At 40.7% G+C, this 20,573-nt stretch overlaps 4 protein-coding genes across 4 annotated transcripts in view; 2 read left to right on the plus strand and 2 right to left on the minus strand.

Annotated features, from left to right (window-relative positions):
• Window positions 1-7,038, minus strand: part of LOC118429046 (small G protein signaling modulator 3 homolog) — a 30,007-nt gene extending 22,969 nt beyond the window's left edge. Inside the window, exons 1-9 of the mRNA XM_035839388.1 lie at window positions 6,837-7,038; window positions 4,273-4,305; window positions 3,634-3,833; window positions 3,160-3,226; window positions 2,560-2,768; window positions 1,296-1,355; window positions 1,090-1,146; window positions 787-921; window positions 376-512 (exon numbers count right to left, since the gene is read on the minus strand). Coding sequence (XP_035695281.1) covers window positions 376-512; window positions 787-921; window positions 1,090-1,146; window positions 1,296-1,355; window positions 2,560-2,768; window positions 3,160-3,226; window positions 3,634-3,833; window positions 4,273-4,305; window positions 6,837-6,885 — 947 coding nt within the window. The 5' untranslated portion in view covers window positions 6,886-7,038. The remainder of the gene's footprint in view (window positions 1-375; window positions 513-786; window positions 922-1,089; window positions 1,147-1,295; window positions 1,356-2,559; window positions 2,769-3,159; window positions 3,227-3,633; window positions 3,834-4,272; window positions 4,306-6,836) is intronic.
• A 129-nt stretch (window positions 7,039-7,167) lies between these two features.
• On the plus strand, window positions 7,168-17,682 carry LOC118428975 (ankyrin repeat and SOCS box protein 1-like). The gene is made up of 4 exons (XM_035839302.1): window positions 7,168-7,780; window positions 12,300-12,474; window positions 13,429-13,958; window positions 15,942-17,682. The coding sequence occupies exons 1-4, from the start codon at window positions 7,582-7,584 to the stop codon at window positions 16,073-16,075; spliced, it is 1,038 nt and encodes a 345-aa protein (XP_035695195.1). The 5' UTR covers window positions 7,168-7,581; the 3' UTR covers window positions 16,076-17,682.
• Window positions 17,683-18,518: 836 nt separating this feature from the next.
• On the minus strand, window positions 18,519-19,209 carry LOC118429004 (histone H2A-like). The gene has a single exon (XM_035839342.1). The coding sequence runs from the start codon at window positions 19,007-19,009 to the stop codon at window positions 18,599-18,601; it is 411 nt and encodes a 136-aa protein (XP_035695235.1). The 5' UTR covers window positions 19,010-19,209; the 3' UTR covers window positions 18,519-18,598.
• Window positions 19,210-19,224: 15 nt separating this feature from the next.
• Window positions 19,225-19,737, plus strand: LOC118429022 (histone H2B-like). The gene has a single exon (XM_035839363.1). It carries the CDS (start codon window positions 19,287-19,289, stop codon window positions 19,650-19,652), a length of 366 nt encoding a protein of 121 aa, XP_035695256.1. The 5' UTR covers window positions 19,225-19,286; the 3' UTR covers window positions 19,653-19,737.
• The last annotated feature ends 836 nt before the right edge of the window (window positions 19,738-20,573 follow it).

Genomic DNA, 20,573 nt, shown 5'->3' on the forward strand with positions numbered 1-20,573 from the left:
AACTATAATCTCCAGAGATAGGATTTTTAAGAATTATTTTCAAGAAGTCATGCTCGGACATATAAAGAAATCCAAAAGTGAAGGGAAAAAAATACTTCCCGGGATGCCGGCCAGATAAAACAAAAGCCCAAGTGTCACACAGTTAATTGCCAGAAGGAGAATGAATTAAAAATTGCCAGAGACTTGAGCATATTTTTTTCATCTGAAAATCTACCCCATCGCATTAGATGGGGCTTGGGAGCATGCAAACATTGGCTGATCTCTAAAGTATGCAATGCTGAAAAGACCACTGGGCTTAGTACTATCAAATATGTAATTCAGAGCTCTCATAGGCTTATTGGTCGATCAAAATTCCTGCTGAGTGGCATAACTGACATGTACAGAATGCTGGTTACCTGTACACCAATGAGGGATGAAGAGAAGTAGGATGCAGGGACCAGGTCCTCCACAATGGCACACATCATCCAGAATGCTTCCTCTTCCTCCATAAACAGCAGCAGACACGCAGCAATCTGTAAAGATTTTTGAAAAATGTTCAGGCAATGTGTACCATTTATTAACTCACTCCTGCTATCTGACCACTGCAGATTTTATCCGCTTTGGGTTTGATGAGCCACTGGCATGATCTTAGTCAATTTACAACAGAAAACATGTTCCTTCAATTTTTTAAATCTTCATTTGCAAGTACACATAACTTTCATAATGTTAAAGAAGTGAGTCTGTATGTTTTATGAGTTGTTTACGCAGTGCACAGTTGACAGTTCTCTGAAGAGAAGCATTCCCTACCATGCCGGTGCCCTGGCAGTAGCCGATGTCCGGGTACAGCCAGGCCAGGCCCCGCAGTATCCTCCTGAGCCGGGGGATGCCCGTGCTGCCCTTGTCAGAGAAGCAGGCGTTACTGGGCATGGTCCTCAGCAGGTCCTAGAGGGTACAGACAAGTCAGCACCATTTCAATTACAGAGGAAAACTCACTCTGATACACAGGATTCAGTATTGTTACTTAGTACTATTTCAAAGTGGCAAAATGAACAAAACAGGGAGAGGGAGACTAGTGAAAGGTTGTAATACCAAAGACAAGGCAAGACATACCTTCTCTATCTGCTTGGCTGTCAGGGAGTTGTCATCTGAACTAGCCTTTACTATGTCCTGAAACAGAAGCACCAAGAACTTAACTGTACAGTAATAAGTTATCAGATCAGATTCTAATAATCGGAAATACAGCAATGTGTTCTTGCTTGATTTCTTTGAAAAGGAAAACATCAAATTAAGGAGTTTTTCAACATCAAGCTCATTACCTTGTATGATGTCTCACTTCCCACTTTCTTCTGTAGAGCCCCAGACAACCTGAGCCACAGCTGCAGAGAGAAATAATTCCCATTAGGAAACCTTTGATGACATTTTATACATGCCTGACTCTCATTTCATTCTCCACATGACTGCTAAGAAAACCAAATGTCATACGAGAGTATTCACATCAGTTTCTTATCCTGTCTATTATACCCTTACTACTCATTAATTGATATTGACAGTAACAAGAAAGCCTGCCCTTGGTTCATCTTTAGCACTTTCTAGGGAACACATACAAAAATATGGTACTAGTCTTTACTTTGATATCACTTTACAATGTGACATCAAAAAGTTTAGAAGGTTAAGTACTGACATTACTGGCGGAAGTCTAAAAATATTGCAATCTCTGAGAGCAACAGGCTTTTGTAACAAGCCTGCTATGACGTGCAAGATCCTGGTAGCTCACATGGCAACAAGGCTGCAAGAGTCTCCCAAGAATTTAGTAGCAACCATCAAGCAGTAATTGCTTATTAGACAGCCTTTTCTTCCTGTGATCAGTACCAAATTTAGTATTTTCTTCATGCATCAATGCTGCGTTATTCAATAGCTACTAGTATGATGAATTGTGTAGCAACGGCAAATATAAGCACAAAGGGACTCATCAGGACATACGGCGTCCACACATTCGCAAAGGTTGAAATACTCAGGAGACAATTAGTGACATTAGCTGTGGACATTTTCACCCTTTGAGTGACTAATCCTAGCAACAAGTATGATAAGACTGCTGGAAATATTAGCGTAGCAATTACATGAAAGCGATAACTACACTTGAGATGTTATATTTAGCATCTACTACTACTACTGATGAGTCAATTGAATGCTTCATAATGTAGTTGATGCTCTGCATGGCAACAGATCAGATCATCTAAGCATTGTGTTGATGAACACTACTGTTCTGTTACCATGCATACGTGGGAGGAAGCTGAAAGCCGAGAATGTCGACTTCGTCTGTTGCTAAGATATGTTTTAACTTGTGTACATCACATCTCCTGAATTTTTATCTGCTCAAATTTTCCTGACAAACTATAGATTGATACAGAACCCAAAGCTTTCTTGTTGAATCCAGATTTTTTTAAATTTCTATTTTTTGGTTGTTCTGCTTACAGTTGGTATTGATGATTGGAAATCTCTATTCATATCTGATTGCAGTGGCCTATCATAAAGCGCCTCAAGCTTGTTACAGCACAAGTCATCAGCACAATACCGCCATACCTGTTCCCTCATGCTGTGGGGGATGCCTGACATCGCCAGCTGGTTCAGTTTCTCAGACTTCTGTAGCGTGGCCTCGATCTTGTCCCACGTGAGATCGCCCACCTCGTGGTTATGTGTGAACTCCAGGTAGGCCTGCCACTTCAGCCTGTTCTGTGGATCCTCTGTCAGCGGGGTGCTCAGTAACTTGTTGGACATAGGCTCTGCAGCATCTGTGGTAACAGGTTATATTACATTACTAATTGATAATGCAGAAGAAGAAAGAGTGAATGCAGCTACAGGACTCTTCAAAGACTGTAGATGCAGAACACAGTGAATGATGATGATGATGAAAATTCAGAAATGTATAAGACTCAGTAATGTCACCAATGATCAAATGGAACACAAGAGAGGCGAGTAGCAGAAACAAAAACTCATGAGATTAATTTTACTAAGGACTGTTCAGTATGTTTGCTTATAACAGCTAGATAAGGTACAATGCCCAGAAAGACTTAAATTATGCATTTTATACAAAACTAACAAAATAAACTCTTGTGCATTAAGAGTTATCTGTATACTATGGACAAGATACTTTTGATACAATGTATAATCAAGAGTCCTCACCTTCCTCCTCTACACGGAAGCCAAATTCATCATATCTGAACTCGGGTTGGCCTTCCGAGTCTTCCGTCTGTAGAACAAAACATTGTAAGTTAGTACAACCGCACTTAAAAATATAGAGCCGACAGACCACATTTTAGAAAATGATATTTATTATTACTATATGATCAAAACACCACCTCCTAATTCTACTGTAAGCTAACTACAAGTAGTTGTTTGATGGCGGAGGGTCATACATTTTTGTACCTAGTCTCCAGGCAGATTAACCGGTGGTATAAGGTAGTATGTACGCTGGCCAAGGAGTGCCGGCCAAGAGGTGTCCACCAATCCCCTTGGCTGGTGGACACTCCTTGCTCAGCTTAGATACTACTACCGGTAGAATTTTCTGCTACTGGTAAATCTGCCTGGAGATTAGGTCAAACCGAGTACGTTAATTTGCAAATCCTTCATCAATCCGTACAACATTGTGAGCTTTACCTGAGCTATCTTGGCCAGTATGTCCTGCGGCCACATGCTGGGTGTTAAGGCGGAGAATGGCCCCCCAGGTGACGGGCTGTAGTTCCCAGAAGGAGAGCTGAGGAAGCCCAGCAGAGAGGTGGCTGCCACTGACACACCCTCCCCGCTCCCGTGGTCTGATGGTCCTGACGTGTCATCTTCCTCTTCTGTCAGCGACTCAGCTATGGAGACAGTAATCATAGGTGTTACGACTCTAACAGTTATGTACAACAATCAGTCTACATATGAAATACCGGTACTTAAATCTATTGGGAACCACACTGTAAGTAAAATCATGTGTATAGAGTTTCGAGGTCATGCACAAGCAGTAAAGTGCTCTTGAATCTATAGATGAAAGGTGAATATCTGAAAAGAAAACACACCTTGTTCTGAAGTGTCAATGTGACATTCTTATATCTTATCATTGAATAGAAACATCAAAGCAATCATTAATGCATGCTATATCTATGTTATGCACTTTTTAAATCTCAAAGGAACAAGTAGAAAATAATAAGGCACCTTACAGTTGTTTCTAAAAGGGTTAATAACATGCTGCTGTCAATGACAGTTGTGACATGTAGCTTTTTACATGAGATGGTTTTGTTGGAAAGCAAAACTCACATCTTTTTCCAGTTTTTCCACCATGTTTCCAACCTTGGTGAGCATTAGAAGTTAGCATTGTAAGTAAAGTTAGCACTTAACTTTCTACATGTAATAGATTGAAGAATTCTTACATGATTATTTTTTTTTTATAAGAGGGAAAGTGGTGTAAAAACATGTGCATTCTTTTGCTGGGTTGATCCCATCATGATCATTTTCTCCATAACCTCAATGCGCAAATACATTTGCAAATGTTTACTCTTTTGACACATACTGCATGACCTTTTCAGGTCCCTCCCTTATCCAAGCATAGGCACACCCTTTCACACAATCAGCCATCAATAAGTAAAATGCAATCTGGGTTGTCTTCACCACAGCTCCATTGATATTGACAGATTGAAGTTAAGATTGCATGAGTCTGAATGAAAATGGCTATCCATATGAAAAGCAGGTGTAAGCAATATACCTAGTGTGTATATGCAATTGTTTCAAACACATATCTCCGTATTTAGCTTGTACGTGGTTCGTTAATCATGTGCCTCAAATAAAGCAATGGCCAGCCAAAATATGTCACTGATATGTCTTTCAACTTAATCAAATGTTATCAATGATGGGTCTTTTGTCCAACAGCTTTGTAGCAAACAAAGGAATGCCAGCTGCGATGCAACACAAGTATTTGGTGCAGCGAATGACAAACACAAGGTAACAACACTCATTATTAGGAATAAGATACCTCAGTGACTAAGGTGGATTGTACATGCCACTTGCAATTAAGATAATGCTGCAAATTTGTATGACAATATTTTGACATCAGAGCAGAGGTTTATCTTACCTGGTATGTTATGATATACTAAAGTTGAAGTTATAAATAGAGTGAAGTTTGCATTATCAAACTGTTCAATATTAAAATGGCATACTTAAACTAGCCTGAGTGTGGTAACAAACACAATATCAATGGTCTAGCAGGGAGTGTTCTGTGAAAGATATTGGCATGTAACCAAAAATGCTGGCAGCAGAAACTTCAATTGCAAGTAAAAGGTACATGTACAAATAATCAAACATAGTTAAAGTATAGCAGTAAGATGGGTAATATTTTGAGTTAACAGAATATGCTTTACTTCAAATTTTTCCTATTTGTGACTGAAATCTAAAAATAACAACCAAACAACTACATCTGCTGCATACATGGAAAATGTGCTCAGGAAGGGAGACTTATGTTTGTGTTATGTACTTGCAAGTTTAAATATACACAGCACGGATATGGAGGTTATAAGAATGCTGAGGAACTGAGTTATGTTGTACAAAACAAGGTTGACTTAACACCTTGCATCTCTACAGAAATGTATGAGGTGTTGGGTCATTAGCTATGAATGGAGGGTTGTTTACAAGCGAACAGGTGGTTGTCAAGTCGGTAATGTAACCCACCTCCGCCGCAGGGCCATGCTGAATATTGTGGCCTGTTTGAGTCAACCCGGACACTAAATGTATAATTTTGTGGTGTACATGTTTAGATAAGTCACATCCAATATTACAGGGAGGATGGGGAAAATACTTGTAAATGGTGGTTATGTACATCATAATCAGGCATTGTTTTCACTGAGCTTGCACAAAAAAACAATGATATGGCCATTATTTTATAATGACACAAGCTAATAAATTGTCTACTACTAGTACATGACGACACCCTGATTTGTGTTTGCCAGGTCAGTGCTGAACCCGTTGAACTGGCACCACCCTCTGTTACATAACAAAGTTAGTGAGAAAAAACACAAGTCATGTACACCACAATTGTTGCTAACCTGCATATTTACGACAATGATAATACTGCTATATTGATACCCCTTTTTTGCACAGGTACAACGCTGTGCACCAAGTGGATCAGGTTTTTCTGTAACCCCAAACAATACACCCACATAATGGGTTTACCTGGCTTACCTATTACGAACACAGGTGTCATGTTACCAGGTAGTTTGTCTTATGTATCTTTTTCATTGAGAGCTCGTTGTAGCTGATAAATGGCACGCATTTGGGACAAGTCTATAGTTACCTACGGAGCAATCGGAAATAATGTTCAAAGAAATAATGCATTTAACACCTGTCGATTCCCATGGGAAATTACCTTGACCACTTTTAAGGTAAACGCCCCCCTCCCCACAGTCGTGGGAGGTACCGAGTAATTTTTAAAGAGCCAATTTCAAAAGCTTGGTCCCTTTAAATGTAGCGCAAACACAAAGTTATCTAAACGGCCACAGGATAGACTGGAACAAAGAGGACCTCCTTGATCGCAACTGTATACTAGTATGCCAGCCATGTTTTATCATTTTTAAAAAACCGGTTTCTTCCAACATCATACATGCAAGCCGAGAGACGTATCACACACCACATCACCATGCGTCCATATGAAACACACAAAATGCTCTGCATATGGCACCTGTCATTTAAAAAAGTATGACATCTGTGGTAACCAGAGTAGCTAAATTATTCTCATGTGTAGGAGCCGAGTTTATCTTGATCACGGAGGTCACGTCAAGCGAAACAGTTGCCAAACCGGGTTAACTCTGACAACACCCAGGGATTCAACTCACCCTGATATCCCCTCCCGCTGTAACCCTCTGCTGTTGGATCGCTGAACATCCCGCCTGTGATCTCCCGCAGATCTTGGGTTCACCAGGAGGCTAGGAAAATAAAGGGAAAGTGATTCCGCCAGGCTCACAGCAGCGACCTTCCAACAACCTGCTTCGTTGTTTACCCGTCTGAGTACAGCAGATAAAAATGTCAATATCCCTCCGCAGCGTCCTTATAACTGAGGCTTTATAATATTTTCCAGGGCATCGGAAATAAAAGCCGTTAACTGACAATGCAATGTCTTCTCTTGATCTTAACCCTACCTAGGATTGATACAAAGTTGTCTTTAATTCTAATCTGCGGTTTGAATTGGGACTACATTGTTTACGTGTCACTGCAAATTCAGTGCTGCGGTCTGCCTACGTCACGACAAAAATTCTACGTCCGGGTCGCGTGACGTCATCACATTAAATAAATATCGCCCTTCGCTCCACCTGCCGTGCACGCCTACGCGGTGTCAATATTTATGTTCAGCCGGTCCCAAGTCATGATCGGAGGAAAGGCAACGGCGGTGCAGGCTGTGCACGATGCGCGATGGCCGAACGACTTTTAGTCGGGCTCTAATCAATATTTCCACCGTCCAAATTTAGTGGGTCAGCTACTCCCATCGCATTGCGGCCAGGGGGATCATCCCAGTTGGATTTGCATTGCAAATCCCGCTCCATCTCGACTTCTGTGTGGGAGAGTAGGTGGGGTGCCTCTGCCATGGGCCAAGTCCGTTCGCGGCTCAAAAAGATGGGAGCCGGGGTCTCGGCGGTGGAGAGCTTCACGGACCTGCAGAGGCGCGCCTCCGAGTCGGACGACGAGAGCGAGGACTACACGGTGAAACACCTGTTCCAGGCCGCCGAGAGGGGGGACCTGCGCACCCTGAAGAGAATTGTGGAGGAGAACAGAATACCCATCGGTAAGTGCAGAGAAATTGCAAAAAAAAGGGCAAACATCAGTACTGTCAAAGTTTCCCATCTGTGTAACTTACAATTTTATTGCAGTTCATGTAGAATATCAATTATGAATTAGCGTTGCTGTCATTCATCAGTACGCAGACACGTGAAACAGCTATCATCATCAGGCTAGTATAACCATATATCAATTTACCACGTCTGACCTACATTTTCTGACTGAAAACTATACACTGGAACATTCGACCAGGAAGAGGGTCTGGTATGATGGTGTTTAATCTCCATATATATATTATATATTGGAGACATTTTTCCTTTATTCAGTGATATGATTATTGTTGATATTTGCCTGTACATTATTCAACTAAGTGCAACCAAGGAGGCCCTTAGTTTAACATCCTCCATCTCTGCGTGTGCTGGTGTGATGAAAAGTATTGCCTGGCAATATTTCCACTAATTGGCAATCCCCAAAGGCTACACTACAGTACAGGTCGACGTATGGAGTTCTGTGGATATTAGAGAAAAACAGTACTGTGAATGCATTTAAATTCGCGGAGATTTAATTTCGCGGTAGCGAGAAAATGGACTTTTCGCGTTGGTTTTAATTTCGCGGTGATGCGGCCGCTGCAAAAACTGCAAACATTAAACCACCGCAAAAGTTTCTGCATTTACAGTACTTTGCTCTTCCTAAGACTGCCCTCAGTTAGAATAGCATTTCCAGAAAGAATTAATCTTCACATCAGGACGATCAGGTGAGGCTTTTCTATAGCATGGAGCTTCAAAGACTTGGTAATAAAACTCCAAAGGCAACATGAAACTCACTTGCAGTTTTCATACGTGAGTCATAAACATGGGGGTGTACAACAGGTAACATGATGGCTCATCCTTAGATAACATTCATTCTCTTGCAACTGGTGAGACAAAATGCTCAAAGCGTTCTACAATTTGCAGCTGAGGCTGTGTCATATTCTAAGTAGCTATTTAAACTAATATCAGGACCTGAGATTTAGTCTTGTTTGTCATCTTCTGTGCAAATATGATGCTAGTGGACCTGCAGTATTTTTATATACATGTACATGTATTGTCTTTATGTATGTATAAAAGAGTGCATTTATGTCATATATGTCAAATTGTGTGTGAATGTAAATTTCACATTGGATAGGTATCCCTTTAGAAGTTTAGAAAAAAAAAATTTAATCAACAGCCTGTCATTTTGGTTGGTAAAAGTTAACTAGAATGATGTTTTGGCATGAACTTTATTGCTCGACTTTATTGCTTGACATGCTACAATGTATGGCAACAATAAGAAGGCAATCAACACAATAATGTTCTAAAGCCTCTATAGCGGCAGCCCACTTGTGTTGATTGTGGTTTGAGAGACGAAGATTACTGGTGCAACATCAGGCAATCCAGATCAAACCAGGTCAGCAGCAGCTGGGGCTTTTGGAAACAGAATAAAGCTTCCAACTGACATGCATAAAACATTTCCCAACTCAGTAAGCCCCAGATAAGGAGACATGCTAGATGTAACTTGTAAGGAATACAGGAACAACTCCAAGCAGAGGTTGAGATCAGGTAAAGATCTTGACTACTACCATATCTCTGTGACTCAACCTCTGCTTGGAGAATAGGAACAACTAGTACAGGCTTGGAAAACAATGATGTCACCTCAAACACAGGATGATTGAAATGAACTGAGAACAAAGTCTATTCTCAGAAGTTGTGACATTGGAGGTAGAATAACCACCTGTTGCAGACAATAATTTTGACCTCAGTTTTATTGTACAGTAACAGAAATCCCAGCTTCATGAGGGAAGTTGTAAAAATAATACTGCAAAGCTTAAACATAAAATACAAGGACATAGACCATTAATTTGAAGTTAATTTGCAACTTCCTACTTAGCTAAGGCTTAATGCAACATGTAATATTATTCAGAAATTTTTTTAACATACACTACAAGATAACAATGGTGAGAACTGTCACCAGAAAATAATAGTAGTAAATTAGATGTTTCTTCATAATTCGTAAGATATCTCTGACCATATTCTTTAGATTCTTAAGATCAAATTTGTGATGGCCATAAAATTACTCAAACTTCCCCTCCTTATTTTGCTAAATCGCTGTTGACAAAGGCTGTAAAGGAAGAAATGTCTACCTTGATGCAGTTTGACCTTTGTATTGCTGCCACATTCAATTCCTAACAAGAACAACGAATTGGACAATCCGTCTTCCATGTCCCAGTTTTCAACATAACAACCAAAAATTACAGTGCCACAGGACCTTGTAGTAAAAATCCAGTAAGACCTGCATTTCCTATGCAGCAGACACTTGGTACATGTATTCTGAACACCACTTCCCCTAGGCTTTGGTAAAAAGGCTGGGGTTGGCAAGGTTCATGTTACCAGTGGCAGTGGTAGTTGGGATGCCAAAATTGATGACTCTTGGCAGAATGGGTCCACCAAGGGGTTTTCAAGTTTGAAGGGGGAATCTCGGAATGCATGAAACAAGGGCAATGTCAATAGTCTAGCAATTTAAAGAATTTGTGCATGACTCAGTGTTGACTTATTTTACCATTGTTGGTAATTAACTAAAAATGATATCTGCCTTAGGAATATAAAGTGTGGTCTTCAAAACAATATTTGTACAATGTACAGTTATAGATCTAGTACTAGTACTCACATATTTCTAGCTTGTGTGAGTAGACTATTCTCTACTAAATATTGATTACCTTATTCTTATATCGTTTTACTACAAGACAATGTTGTAGCTTATTTGGGGTTGAAAAAAAAGACAGAAGATAATCACATAGTGAGATAACCTATCAAAATGCTCAATGATCATGTTTTATGTAGGCACTGTGATGAAGGTACAAAAAGGGATACTAGTGCCCCTCAGCATCCTTGGCACGTGCACCAGCCTTAATGTGGAGGCTGCGGCTTTTCAAGCTATAAAATCTGATGATAAAGACTCATCGTTAGATTTTCCTATCTTAGCGATGTAAAGGGGATCCCTTGATCAAGCACTTGACATTTTTTTTATGTCTAGCCTCTGCCTTTGGATCCAATGACTTAAGAGAAGTAACAGAAAGCCCAAATCAGTGATAAAAATCAGTGTCAAAATATGTGCTTCAGGCATTGTTGACAAAATGTTTAAATTGCCAATAAATCATGTAGGCAAACAAGCCATGGGGTGAATAGCAGGGGGACCGGAATATTCTAAACTTAGATGTCTCGATAAGGATTGCTTAAATCCTGATCAGTCCCAAGTAGACCATGCAACCAAGGCATTTGATTTCTTTTAATTGTCTTCAATCTGATGTTCATGCTGTTACAGTAACAGTGTCTACAGGCTGGCAACAGCTGTGGTAACTTAAAAGTGACCTGGTTGCTTTCAAAGTCAGGGAGAGCCAAACAATTACTGAAATACTGCCAGCACTGATTGTCAATCTCACAAGTAGTAACATAAAAATGTAAACTAAAGCCCTATGTAGTTAAATGTACATGTTGACATCTGCACTGAATCAAACCATCAACTAAACACTGTGCACATTGTAGATGGTCCGATGATTACACTGCATACAATGACTTGTTAATGTCCTTGTATATAAGCCTTATGCCTACACCGTTCAGACTGCATCTCATTATTCCACTACGTTGCAGGAAATCTAATGAGAGATGTGGGCATTAGGGGCGGGGGTTGTTTTGGTGTAAACATTAGGAATACCTAAAATGGTCTTGTCTGCAGCTATAGGATACATTCCTTTCAAACAAATAACGTGTCTCTAGATGATTTTGACCAGATGTTTTATTTGAAACTTAATTGTGAATTCTAAAATGGACATTTTATATCATAGCAATATCAGTAGCATTACAGCCAATACTAGTAGTAGCAATCTTGGCTTTAATTTGCTTTTGAATTTTATTCAAATTTAACAGTGACAGCTAGATATATTCCTTGATCTTGATAATGGGGAATACAGCAGCTGCAGATAAAATCTCTTCCAGTTCAGTAGCCTCAAAATAGTCAGTTTTGCATATTAGAGTCCCAGTCCTCTACTTAGGTTGATAGAAATCTGAAGAGCAATCCCTGGTGCCTGCTTTGATATATTGTTTCTTAGTATGTGTTAGATGTTTCATGGTCTCAGATGCTTTACATTGCATATAGAAAAGATACTGGTGCTTTTGAGTATTTCAGTCTTTGCCAATTTTCCACTCAAAACCATGTCTCTGAACGACGTGTTTGAAGAATGATGATGCAATGTTACAGTTATCTCAAACTCCACATCATGTGATTCATGTAGTGTAGAAGTGAAGAATGAAGCAATTGTTTTAGACTATATCTGGTCTAGAAGCCATTACGATTGGCTTCATAGTCCATGAGAACATTTAGACTGAAGAAGTAAACTTGACTGTACAGTCTGATAAGGATCAGTTTCCTTACTCAATGAAATAAAGCATTGCAGTCACTTGACATTTTTCTGATGAGCTAACATATGTACATTTTGATGTCTCCTGTTATTGCAGATATAACAGATAACAGTGCGTGTACCCCACTGTTCATGGCTGCGAAAGATGGTCACCACGAATGTGTTTCTCTGCTGCTGAGGCAGGGGGCTCTGGCAGATGGTCTGCGAGATGTGAGCTCGTCGTGGACCCCCCTGTGGATCGCCTCCTCCGGTGGACATACAGAATGTGTCAGGTCTGTGCCAGCTTCTGTTTGTTAGGGAGAAGCTGGGTTGTCTACATTTCCTCCTGACACCTGGGCATGTTGAGTAAGATAGTTGCACTAGTTTGGGAGACATACATTACTAACCCTTAAAAGCATCTATAATCAGCTCTAATATAAGGCTTGTTGCTCACATGTCAGGTTAATTTGCATATGTACTGGACGTTCTAAAAATAAGTTTGTTGTAGATGTCCCTGACATTTGAGCACATGGCAAAGACATCTGTAGTGCTAGATTATCACTGCTACATTTACTAATAAGGATATACTATTCTTGTTACATGTACATCTAACAAAGTAGATGTATATGTAATGTATACATGTACACATAATTCATTAAAATAGACTGAAATTCAACCCTTTAATCAGCACGTATGATTGAAGCGAGCTGACATTGTTGGCATATATGGTGCTAGCCTTGGTGCTGAAAAGTGCATCTGATAAACTTGATGGTTTATACTGGACATAACAGAGCACATTATAACTGTGCTGATGAAAACATCAAAGCTGCTGATGGCTCTTGTGCATAGCATAGAGATCTCTCTTGTGAATTTAGACCACTTAATGCTTCTGACATAAAAGGATGAAACTTGTTACATGGATATTTTTGGTCTGTTCCAAATTCCATTTATTGTCTGCCTCCAGTGACAAATGCACTGTCAGAAAGCATGAAATAGGAACATACCAGTAGGATTGGGGATATAATGGAATGGATATCATCATTGGTACAGAGCTCTAAATGGGAAAAGTCTGTCATGAATGTTTTTGTCTGTATGAAAGGTTTGAAGCCCAACATGGGATTAATGATACCCGTGAGTAACATATGGTACATGTTTAGGTTGTTTATTTCAAACCAAACTATGTAAAAATTGTAATACCATCTCAGTGATCAACCTGACTACAGCATATCTCCCTGTTTTTATTCTAGACTCCTCATAGATGCAGGTGCTAACCTGGAGTGCAAGTACCCAGAGACACCACTGTACGTGGCAACCAGGGAGGGCCACGCCCCTGTTGTCAAGCTGCTCCTTCAGGCTGGAGCACTGACAGAATTTTCTGGAATTCCCCACCATTCCCTGATCGAGGCGGCCATGCACGGCCATAGGGACTACCTGGAGTGCATCCATCTGATTGCCTTGTCGGGATGTGACTTAGATGAACCTGTGAACCAGTACCAGCAGACTGCGCTGCATCTCTGCAGTATCAACAAGAATGGAGCATGCATGAACACGTTGTTGGCACATGGGGCATCAGTCAACGTGACATCAAACTACTTTCTTGTCGGTGTGACGCCATTGCACTTGGCCACCAAGTCAGGATGTGAACACTTGATCAAGCTGTTGGTCACCCACGGGGCAGATGTGTACCTTACGGATGAGAATGGGCGGAGGGCTTCTGACTGGGCTAACTCCGCTGGCAAAAATACCGGCTGCTATCGGTATCTAAAATATGCAGAAAGTAAGTACACTGTCATTGGGCTGAAATGTACAGTGAAACCTGCTCAAGAAGACCACTCAGGGGAGCAATAGAATCTGGTCCATATATACAGGTGGTCACGGTAGACAGAAATATTATTAACTTGTGCCAATGGGAAAAATTATCTGAGGGACCACCAAAATTGGTTGGCTGGTCCTTTTGTATAGATGGTCACTTGTACAGGTTTGACTGTAAGTTATGAACTGTAGCTATACTATAGAACAATGTGCTTTACACTGAGAGAATGACCATTTAGTCTATGTTCCCTTTGTACCTGGCTTGAGCACCAGGTGCACTGTTTCCTACGAAGGGGCAACTATGCCGAGCGTGTCGGTGCCGGTGCTCCAGTCTACCTGGCCGCCGTGCTGGAGTACCTCACAGCTTGCATATTAGTATTCACTGAAAGAAACATGATGACTCACATTCCTTCTTTGCATAGGCCAAAACCTTGGGTCATATTTTGACTTACATGTAACAAGCCTGCTGGTTAGCAAACATTCAACAGCAAGCAGGTATGGTCTCCTTATGCACTGTAACATCCTCTTGACTTGGGAGTACTGTATTAAATTCACCGGTATCTGCAATGGGAGATTTGAGTAAGCAATCTCTGAATGTGGTTAGTTATGGCATACTTAAAAAGCTTTCCAGTGGCTTTATGGTTACCCGAATTTGCCCCATGTGGTCTGATGTGAAGCTGATGCAAATTATTGAGAAGCTGGGTTCTTGTTGTGGAATTACAAATTAGACCAAACCCTTTTGTGGCCCAATCTGGGTGATTTATAATCCACGTATGGATTTACAAGGATCATAAAATCAAGTCTTTGCCTTTCAAAGTATCTACTGACAAAGCATGCAGGAAGAAATATGATACTAGTGCCATTTTATATATAGTGTTCTGATGGCCAATTCAAGACAAAGTGCTGGGCAATGAAATATCTGAAACCTGTATCAGAGTGGCCATTGGCTGTTTTTACGAATTCAAATAGTTCTGTGCCTTATTCATTTTGGATCACCTGATCTACCGGTAGGATCTTATCTTATTTATTAGGTATCATCAATGTAGTGAAAACCTTATAGAAATAGCATAAAATATGTAGAAAAGAACAATATGAAAAAAAGTTTTATTATCCTACCTACACCCTCTTGACAACATCACAATACAGTGCTGATATATCATGCGGTGTCACTGGGTACTGATTAATCTATGCTTCTATACTCAACAGATTGACAGTATGATAAATGTTGTGAGGATTTGTTATCCAGACCTGGACAATATCTATTTACAGATAACCCAATCCTCTTGTTAGTAATTTCTGTTGTAAAGATGTAATTATGTTTTACACAAATTATTTTCTGCACAACTGACAGCTAAATAAGGGCTGTCATTTGTAAGATACTGCTGAGGTCGTTGAAGTATCTTGTACACTCCTGAAATAAAATTGAATATGATTTTGCCTCCTTCATGACGAGGAAGAGGTTTCTATCAAAATATCATCATCTTTCATGTACAGTCATAATTTCAATCTAGACGAATTGATATGGCACTAGGTATGCTTTTGCAGGAGTGTGAATGTAACAAATGTATGATTGAAAGACAGTTGAACGTAACATGATTGAAATTTCATGCCAAGAATGTTACTGAAACACAAAATGGACCGCAGGTGTATCAGAGCTGTTATGTATGCTGCATGCATCTCACCTCTCATGCGCAACATTTTCTAGACATGTTTTCCAGTCTCTGAGGATTCTTCAATTTCAATTCACTCAATCAATGCTGCTCCAGAGGCAGGGTTCTCATTTTTCATGTGGGACCGTAATTGAGTAAGCTTCAGCAGAATGTATAACCTGCGATAACCTACTGTCAAGGGCATGGGGGCTTAAATATTATTAGAGGCTATCTAGTGTTTTACATTTTACATCTCTCGACCATTGATGAAACCACATTCTCCCGTTCTCCTCCCCCAGGTAACCCCCGGCCCCTGGTGTACCTGGCCAGGTGGGCCGTGCGGAAGACTCTGGGCAGGAAAAGACTGCAGCATATCAACGACCTGGCTGTCCCACCGAACCTGGTCAGCTTCCTCTGGTACAAGACCAACTGATGGAGCAGGCAGCCATCTTTACTAGTATATTTTCTGGCCTCACAGACTGCTGAAAAAATGATGATATTGATTGGTCTGATCAAGTCTGGGAGCACAGTAAGGAAGCTTATTAAGAATGCCATGCATTTTTGTGACTGCTCCAAGGAACAGAGATTGGCTCTTGAAATAGCCTAGAAGACTTCTTTCTTAATTTGTGTAGCCTGAGAACAACAGGAATAGATAGATGTGGCCTTCTGAATGCCAGTAGTTTGTACCAACAACTTGAATGGAAATTTTCAATAGGATTGAAATGTATCTTGATATTTGATACACATGAGCTTGATGGCACAACATGTTATCTATCTATGGACAACCCTCTTGCTGACAAGAGGCACCTTCCAGAATAATGCTGATAAACAATCACATCAAATGTGGGTGTTATTCACATGTAGCTTTTCTAAATTGATGTCTCTGGTGTGACTTGCATAGTGATGTCAAATTTAGAGGAGGGAAAATGATCATGTTTATAAGTTTAAAAGGATTGTAAGAATTTTCAAAAAGAACTTGTCTTGGGTAGATGCCATTGACTTGATTAACCTTATAAAAACATTACTAACAGATGGCCGACTGAGCTGTTGAATATTTCCAACCGAACATTATGCAGTAACATAAACATGAAAAGCATTTTTGTTCTGTTGTACTTTGCAACCTTACAGCTTTACAGTTCTGTATTTGTGGATGATGAATATTGTTGCATCAGCAAGATTTGTAGATTTACTTTTCCCTAAGGAAGCCATGTTTAAACTGATGTCCCAAGATGGACCAGCAACATACATGTACTCTTCAATCGTACAGCATTACGATTCTATATGTGGATGATGAATATTGTTGCATCAGCAAGACTTTCTGTAGATATACTTTTCCCAAAGGAATCCACTGTTAAGCCCATGTCCCAAGATGGACCTTGAATGCTGGCAACTGAAACCAAAAACTGAAGGTCAGTCTGTATTATGTTATCACAGAGATTATAAGTGATCACACAAATATTCATGCCATGTCTCTTGATCTTTACCTTGGCTTGGTTCAAGCAATTAGCATAGGTTGTTAGGATTGAAAGATGCCACCATACATACTGAAAACTGCAATCATGTAATGAAGATTAATTCAAGGATGGGTCAGCATGCTATTGTGCTGAAACCTGTGCACATGTAGTGTTCTTTGCTGTGCTGGGCCACATGGAAAATTTACAAAACTCTTATTTTTCATCAGCCACAGGTCATGAATTATTCAAAGTGGATTTTCAGCTGCTTTGTATTATGTGTTATGTATGTCTGTATTTTTTCTTCTTTTAGTGATCATTTTTCTAAATCCATATGACCAAACCCTGATGGACCGTTGTCTGTGGCTGTCTGCACTACTCTCTAGCCACAGCCACAGCCTGTATTATTATAAAGCCAGAGAACCGTGGCATACATACTGCATCAAGTACACCTGTTTTACCACCCCATCCATTTGATATGAAGAAATTCAATGTAGTCATAGACTCATAGATACTTTTGATGCAGTAACACCAAGTATAGAACTTTGCTGACTACTTATGCTAAATTTTAATACATACATAATTACATTGTATGTCAATAATGATCTGCCAACAGCTGATAATGTTTTATCTGTATCAAAGTATTAGATGATTGATAGTAGTTAACAAGGAAAATATGAGTGAAATTTTGGTTGTCACAGTAATTTGCTTGAATGTGTGAAGGCAATACTTAATTCTCTTGAGGAACCTACATGCTGATTCACGATGGGATCAAGATTTGAAGTAGTGTAAATGCACTATCATGCTATTGAATGAATATTTGTGGCTCTATTAACAAAGACTGCTTGTCATAAAACCTATGATCAACATTCCATTGTTGCAATACCAATTGTTTAAGTTGAAAATTTCATAAGACGATATCAAACTTCTTGTGTGCTAGTATTTCATTCCAAGGGGATAGCTTAACTATCTGATAAAATGATTAATAGTGACAAAATGGGATGCTCCAATACTATTCTGGTGGGGGGTAGCATCAGCATAAAGTTCCATATTTCTTAAGCAAAATTAGCTCATACCTAGTAGGTAGAATTATGGTAGAGGGGGGGGGGGGGGCACTGGTTTGCCAGTTTGCTATGGTTCCAGGAAAGTACTTTCAATTGGTAAACTGTTAAACGTTCACCATGAAAGGGAGTCTCATCCAGACCAGTTTCTCCCAAATCACTTCAGTGTCGGTGGTCAAAGATGGCGGATGCCATTTGAAACATCTGACCGTTTCGAAAATCATATCCTATTACCTGGATGTATCACTTTCATCCATGCACTACTCATCTACTTATCTCCATAAAGTGATGCACCTGTGTGATCTTGACTTAGAGCAGACACCTGCAACTGATTTGCAACACGACTAACTACCTAACAAGTTAATCGTGATAAGATTTATAGTTCTTCTGGAAAGATATGGGTGGCCCTGAAAAGGGCCGGGGTTATTCTTGCTCAAGGTCTGTTCAATACTCCTGACTTTGACTAGACTTCTTGCCCTTGCCCAACCCTGCAGCTGTCTTCTTGGGCAGAAGCACAGCGTGGATGTTGGGCAGCACACCTCCCTGAGCGATAGTCACACCGGACAGAAGCTTGTTTAGCTCCTCGTCGTTACGGACGGCCAATTGGAGGTGACGGGGGATGATTCTAGTCTTCTTGTTGTCACGGGCAGCGTTGCCGGCCAACTCGAGGATCTCAGCGGTCAGGTACTCCAGCACGGCGGCCAGGTAGACTGGAGCGCCGGCACCGACACGCTCGGCATAGTTGCCCCTGCGTAGGAAACGGTGCACACGGCTGACGGGGAACTGCAAACCTGCCCGAGACGAGCGGCTCTTGGACTTCCCCTTGACTTTTCCTCCCTTACCACGAGCAGACATGTTTGAAATGAACGTTGGACCGTTAGAGCGTGTTGAAAAATGACAAAATGGCTGCAAAACAAATTTATACCAACATAGGGGATCCAGACAGACATACTGACTGACCAATCAGATACCAGTAACTATTTATTCACCAATCAGCACTGGAGAAGTCTATATGCTTTCTAACACGTCCGTGTGGAACAGCGCCAGAATCTCAAAATTTGCATAAACTTTGATATAAATACTGTTCGACCCATCGTGTACGTCACCACATAACATTTACGCGTGTGTCGAGATGCCGCCAAAAGGAGGAGGAAAAGCCGCCAAGAAGGCCGGAAAGGCCAGGCCTGCTGGGGCCAAGGGCAAGAGGAGGAGAAAGAGGAGGGAGACCTTCGGTGTCTACATCTACAAGGTGCTCAAGCAGGTGCACCCCGACACCGGTGTCTCCAGCAAAGCCATGGGAATCATGAATTCTTTCGTCAACGACATCTTCGAGCGTATCGCCGCTGAGGCTTCCCGCCTGGCTCACTACAACAAGCGCTCCACCATCAGCAGCCGGGAGATCCAGACCGCCGTGCGCCTGCTGCTGCCTGGCGAGTTGGCCAAGCACGCCGTCAGCGAGGGCACCAAGGCCGTCACCAAGTACACCAGCTCCAAATGAACCTTCATCTCTCCTGAATCCCGGCCCTTTTCAGGGCCACCCACATCTTCTCGAAAGGACTGTGTCTATCAACTAGCTACAAAAATACATAAGATAGATTAGACAATACCCTGCACTATATCATCTCGATATATTCTGTAGATATAGATCCCAATAAGATGTATATTATGATGTCGACCATAATGTTAGCTTAGTACCTTCAATTAGTTAAATTGTATCTTGTTGTCCCTGCATATGTCTGTTATGTCTGTTATCAGTGACCTGTACCTAGCCCGTCGAGGCATGAATGTACAATAAAGGTCTTTCATTCATTCATTCATTATATGGAAATAATTATCACGATTTTCCCCATCAATCTCTTGCTTGCTGAGTGCAAGGCTGATTTCAGTGACCGACAACGAAGTGTACTGCCTCGTGTGTTCACGTTTTTACGAAGTTCTAGAAATTCTTCTTTATCACAAGGCCATGTAACGTTAAGAGTCTAAAAGTCTGTGAATGAATAAAGTCATGATGGAAAAATGCCAACAAGTTATCGTTCTTGCAACCATTAACAGGAAGCATATTATTCTATTTATTGATAAATTACTTGTAACAGGAAAAAATGTGACGGTTTAATTTGCTGACGGATTCTTCTGAAATAACGTTACATTCTCCTATGATGGATAACGTTACATTTTATTAATCTCCAACCAGATCCACGGTGCGTAATGTATAGTATCAAACTTCCCGTAACACTTCCGGTGCCCGTTTGACTCCCTTAGCCGGCTATACTCCCTGGCCAGCTTTGATACTATGTTATGGCACCGTAGGATCTGCTTGGAGATTAACATTTTATAACAAAAAGTCCATGGCTATAATCCATCCAAAAATCCACCCGCGTCAGACCAATATTCAAATTCGTCCAAACTTGACGATTACCTC

The sequence above is a fragment of the Branchiostoma floridae genome, chromosome 13 (genome assembly GCF_000003815.2).
Source record: "Branchiostoma floridae strain S238N-H82 chromosome 13, Bfl_VNyyK, whole genome shotgun sequence".
NCBI lineage: Eukaryota > Metazoa > Chordata > Leptocardii > Amphioxiformes > Branchiostomatidae > Branchiostoma > Branchiostoma floridae.